The following is a 5,157-nucleotide window of genomic DNA, read 5'->3' as shown; positions in this document are numbered from 1 at the left end:
TTTTAAAAATATATTAAATAAATACAGGATTGTGTTGGTTATTGTAATGATGGTGTAAAAAAAAAAAAGGATATAAATAAATAAAATAAATATAAGGATATAAATTATAATTTGAAAATAAAAAAGTATATTAAACAATTCGATTGTGAGAGCAATAAAATGACGTGTAGGGGGTATGGAAAATGGCCACTAAATGCTTTCTTTTGCAGGCCTTCCAGTTCTTGTCTCCCATCTCTCTCTCTCTCTCTCTCTCTCTCTCTCTCTCATCTCTCAATTCTTCATTCAATTTCTTGTTTTTCTGTTTCATTTTCACCTCTATATATCACACCCATCTCACCCTTTCTTCCCTTTCTTCTTCGTCTTCGCCTGATTTTTCTTCGCTTTCTATTACTCCACCCACAGGAGGCTCTGTTACGAGTTTTCAACTTTCCAGCTTCGTCAGGTGAGAAATTAACTCAAATTTGTTTGAATTTCATCGAGGTCTGTATTCCTTGCTTTTCTCAGGTTCAATTTTCACAAGGCTCTTTTAGATCTGTTTTTCCCCCAGGTTGATGTATGCAGATGTTACGGATTTGAAGTTTCTTAATTGTTTTTTCTGAAACTGAAGTCTACTGATCTCAGTAGAACTTATTATTCTGTTTTTGGTAGACGTTTTACAATTGTCAAGCTATGTTTGATCTGAAAACTTCATCTTATATAGATTTCTGCTGAATTTTGATTTGGCGAAAATTAAAAAAAATCGTAACCTTCTGTGTTCATCCTTTCCATCAACGAGACAATCACGCATCTGAAAGTTTTTAATTTCGTTTTTACTCGTAGCATCTCCATCGGCATCTGGTTATAGATCCGTAAGAAGCGGTTGCATCTATGAGTTTGTGTTCGTATGATTGATCAAAGACAAAAAAAATCGGTTTTTACGACAGATCTGCATCGTTTTTAACTTTTGTCCTTTCTCTTTTGAATATATTCGACATGGAAATAATTTAGAGACAGGCTACTGGCACTTCCCTAAAATCTATATACATTAATTCTTAAATATTGAATTTAATATTAAAACGTTGAACACAGAGTCTTGTTTCTAATTTTTTTGTTAATGTTTATCTATTTATTATTCTCAATTTTCTTTCATTTATTTTATTTTGTAATTTTATCTTCTATTTTTTAATATAATTCCTTCTTTCAGATCTAGGGTTTGTGTCTGCGTCCATGTACATGATTTGATTCTTGTGATATTTTTTGTACAGGTCCTATTTGAATAGGAAAAAAGGAAAATGAATCACTGTGGAATCCATCAGAACAATACCTTTGCATCATCTTGTGAAGAGATGAGGGGTTCTTTTTCAGTTTCTGTAACCTTCGATAACTGTGAGCCTATGGTTTGTCCAAAACCGAGGCGGCTCAGCCTCTTCAGCACCACCAACAACGAGCCTGTCAGGCCTCTTCGATGGCAGATGTGGTAATTTTTGTTTTTTACTTTCAGATTTCAATGAATTTTGTCTCTCTAAACTTACCTCCGGTTTTTCGTTCTCTTTGCAGCTATCAATCGGAAGGTTACGAATCGAATGCCGGACCTGAGCTCTTGGACATTATCTTTGCAAAGGTATTGAATTGATTAATTTATGTTTTTTATGGCCGTTAAGTGCATACTCGTTGATCTTCGAAACTTGTTGCGCTGCAATATGTTATCTAGTTTCCAGTATAGGTTCTGTCTTCGGATATGGTCTTTAATCGTCAGTTTTGTGATCACCTCTGAAGGATCTCAAAACTATGTTTGACAAGGGTTGGATCAAAATCATTTTGAAGATTAAACTAATTAAGCACCAGTTTTCATCTTCATAGTTTTAGTTCATAATCCTGTTATTAGGGATTCTAGTAACGTGTTTTCACAACGAATGTGTAGATCTTGATTCTTTTCGACACCATATTCTTTTAGTTCAAAGCTGATGGGAGAGAATTGTTGTAAATCTGATGTTGACTTTGTTTCTTATTACAGCAGGGTAGTGGTTATGCTGCATCAGAACAAACATATACACAGGTAGCCTCGTCGCCCCCTTTTTTCAGTGGGTCACCGCCGAGTAGAGTTTCTAACCCACTTATACAAGATGCGAGATTTGGGGATGGCAAGACCTCCCCAATCTCGCCTCGTGCTATTATCCCCAATCCTGCATCATCCGGTTTGTCATCTGCATCCTCATCTTCATCCACAAGGAAAGGTGGATGCCTTCGTGCCAATTTTGGTAACAAACCGGCTGTGAGGGTTGAGGGGTTTGATTGTCTCGATAGGGACAACAGGCGCAATTGCAGCATCCCTGCCCTCGCCTAAATCAAACCCTTAATCCAAAACATACTTTCTTCATCCAAGTACATAAACAGAGTTGTAGAAAAAGAGCAGATAAAAAATCCATCAGTCTATTTAATCCTAGCATGCCTTCTAAAGAGGAATTTTGAAGAGATAAAGAGCGAGAGAAGGGGAGAGAGTGGGAGTTGGGTACTTTTAGTGTAAATAGAAGGGTGGTCTTTAATCTTCGTCCGTATGTAAGTAATTAGGGAGGTGGTGACCAAAATAATGGGGAGAGTGAGAGAGTTTGTCTTGGTTTTAGATTTGAAGTTTTATCCTTCTGGTGATGATTTGTAAGTATAAGAAATCATTTCAATTTTTTTCTTCTTGTTTCTGGGAGTCCTTTCGTAAGCGTTATGAGATTGCGACTTTTTGAAGAGAAATGTGTATAAAAGTTTTAAGGTCGTATATCGAGTTGGGTCTTTTTTCTTGACGTTGTAAATAAGTATATGTAATATTTTTACAGGAATATATCTCATCTTGTTTTTGGTTTCATGGTGTCATTTCCTAAATTATGCTTGCACTTTTGGATGTAGATTTGACATAGCGAATTACTTGTTCCAAGTTTATTTAGTTGACAGAGCAGATGTTTGGCACGTTAAACAAGTACTACTTTTCCTCATTCCTTTCCTTAGGTGATAATAACATCCTTTTACCATCTTAGTCGAATCTTAATTCAACTCGAGAGAAAAATAATCCGCTCCCTAAATAACTTGTTGGAATTTCTTAAAACCCTTAAATACTTGTACGAGAGAAGTAAAGAAAATCATGGGTACACAGTTGGAGAAATGATTTAGTAAACAAAAATTTACAATCCATAAATGGGAGACATTGTGCATGTGTTTGTTAGCAGCACAATAAATACCTGCCACTTTGAATTAGGTCAATCTGTTGGCGGGTTGATTTGTGCTTGGTTACATAATAAATAATTAAGGATTGATTTGTGATTGGTTACAGAATAAATAATTACGCTTAAGACTGAAAAATCGTCTAAGTTGGACATATTAAAAGGTCGTTGATTGATATAGTCTATTTGGTATGAACCATTTTATGTGATATAATATTGTAACAAAGCTTCAATTCGACTAACACAACGTAATCTGTACGGTTTGACTTGGTCAGGTTCTACTCTTGATTAGGTTGAGAATCTTTAAATTGAAACATTAAACTTGGTTATTCATGGCTTTCAATTAGGGGTGAACAAAAGCGGGCACCCGATCAAAATTCATGGAATTGATCCTGGACCGGAACCGGGGTTCATGGAATGAAGGAATTGGAACCAAAATTGGTTACATCAGTTCTTTATATTTGGGAACCAGTCCCGGAACCGCTTGAAACCGGTTTCTACCGGGTATCCGGTGTCTATTTTTTTCTCAAATTTTATCATTTCATACTATAAGAAAATAATTATTGGTTTATTACAAAGTACCAACGTAAAGAAATAAATACTACAAATGGTGAAAATAGGGATGGGCAAAGGTAAATGTAACTCTAAAAGGTAAATTAATAATTTCGATTTTAGTTTATTAAACGAATACTTTTTTATAAAAATAGTTGGTACATGTCGATTTCGGTTCTGGGTAACCAGCAGTATTGAGTACCCGGTCTCAGAACTGGTCTAGGCGGGTACCCTACTGTTAATAGTTCAAAAAAAAATAATAACGAGGATCGAAACCAGTGCCAATCTGTTTCGTATTTTAGGAACCGGAATCGCAACCAATCACACATATCCGGGTTTAGGAACCAACAGTTCCGGAGCTGTTCCGATCCCAAAGGCAGGTACCTGATTCCGATGCTTACCCCTACTTTCAACCGACCAATCTAACCCATGTTCACTTCTACTACCATCATGGTTGCATTTTGTTGAGTGTTCTTTTAGGTGATGTTTGGTTTATAGAATTCAAGGGATTTCAAGGAATTAAAATGATCAATTCCTTTGTTTGGTTCACTTATGGAGACATATGAAATCCTTTGAATTCTACAAATTAATGAATTCATCATTCTTTGGCACAAGTGAATGAATTGAATTTTATCAATTTGCATCTTATTTAACCAACACCTCCCACCCCGGCCCCCACCATAATCGTGCTACTATTGTCAATGTCATGTCCTCATTCCTAACTCCATCACCATCGCACCCTACCTGACTCCTAACCCACCACTGACCACCATGCCACTATAGTCGTCATCACACTAACCCACCCCAATGCTGTCTCTCGTCACCCACTCCACGGTCTCCACCCCAACCACAACCATCTCTTTCACCTACCATACCCCAACCTACAACCTACCCTTGCCACCCGACTACCATGCAACCAATATCCTTGTTTCAACTACCACCCCTACCCTGACCCACTGACCGTCATGCCAATAAGGGGCAGGTAAGAGTGGGGAGAGGAGAGAAGCGAGGGGGTGGGCGTGGGCGGGATGGGGATGATTGTTGAGACAGACATAGTGGCATGATGGTCAGTAGGGTGTGAAGGTGGGGTGGCAACTATGATGAAGGCAATAGTGGCCTGGTGGTGGGGCGGGGTGGGTGAGACGATGACGGTAGTAACATGGTATGGTTAGTGGGGTAGGAGCGCACACCCACCACCAGGCTACTACTGTCATCATCACAATTGCTGCCAACCATCAAAACAGATGAATCACAGCTTCGAAATCTCTCTTCATAATTAAGTATGTTATCCTAACCATCTATCGTATTAGTGTGTGTGTGTGTATGTGTGTGTGTATATATATATATATATATATATATACAAATGCTGCAAGGCTTTCAATTGCTGATCAGAGAACTCATTGGCCAGTTGCTGATGAGT

The 5,157-nt window shown here is 37.8% G+C and overlaps 1 protein-coding gene across 2 annotated transcripts; it reads left to right on the top strand.

Annotated features, from left to right (window-relative positions):
• Positions 1 to 188: 188 nt before the first annotated feature.
• LOC112528429 lies at positions 189 to 2,834 on the top strand. 2 transcript variants are annotated; one of them, XM_025139453.1, is made up of 4 exons: positions 189 to 442; positions 1,245 to 1,456; positions 1,537 to 1,600; positions 1,994 to 2,834. In XM_025139453.1, the coding sequence occupies exons 2-4, from the start codon at positions 1,272 to 1,274 to the stop codon at positions 2,321 to 2,323; spliced, it is 579 nt and encodes a 192-aa protein (XP_024995221.1). In that variant the 5' UTR covers positions 189 to 442; positions 1,245 to 1,271; the 3' UTR covers positions 2,324 to 2,834. The 2 variants fall into 2 exon arrangements, with proteins under 2 accessions (XP_024995221.1, XP_024995222.1); XM_025139454.1 differs by having other exon boundaries at positions 195 to 442; positions 1,997 to 2,834.
• The last annotated feature ends 2,323 nt before the right edge of the window (positions 2,835 to 5,157 follow it).

This window comes from Cynara cardunculus, assembly GCF_001531365.2.
Source record: "Cynara cardunculus var. scolymus isolate 2C chromosome LG 15, CcrdV1, whole genome shotgun sequence".
In the NCBI taxonomy this organism is placed as follows: domain Eukaryota; kingdom Viridiplantae; phylum Streptophyta; class Magnoliopsida; order Asterales; family Asteraceae; genus Cynara; species Cynara cardunculus.
Note: the sequence above shows the minus strand (reverse complement) of the source record. Positions and strands in the feature narration are given on the sequence as shown.

Excerpts from the sequence above, each read along its gene's own strand:
- LOC112528429 (XM_025139453.1), top strand. The coding sequence starts at position 1,272 with ATGAATCACTGTGGAATCCATCAGAACAATACCTTTGCATCATCTTGT. Across the intron at positions 1,457-1,536 it reads CCTCTTCGATGGCAGATGTG|CTATCAATCGGAAGGTTACG; the intron begins GTAATTTTTGTT and ends TTCTCTTTGCAG. Across the intron at positions 1,601-1,993 it reads TGGACATTATCTTTGCAAAG|CAGGGTAGTGGTTATGCTGC; the intron begins GTATTGAATTGA and ends TTCTTATTACAG.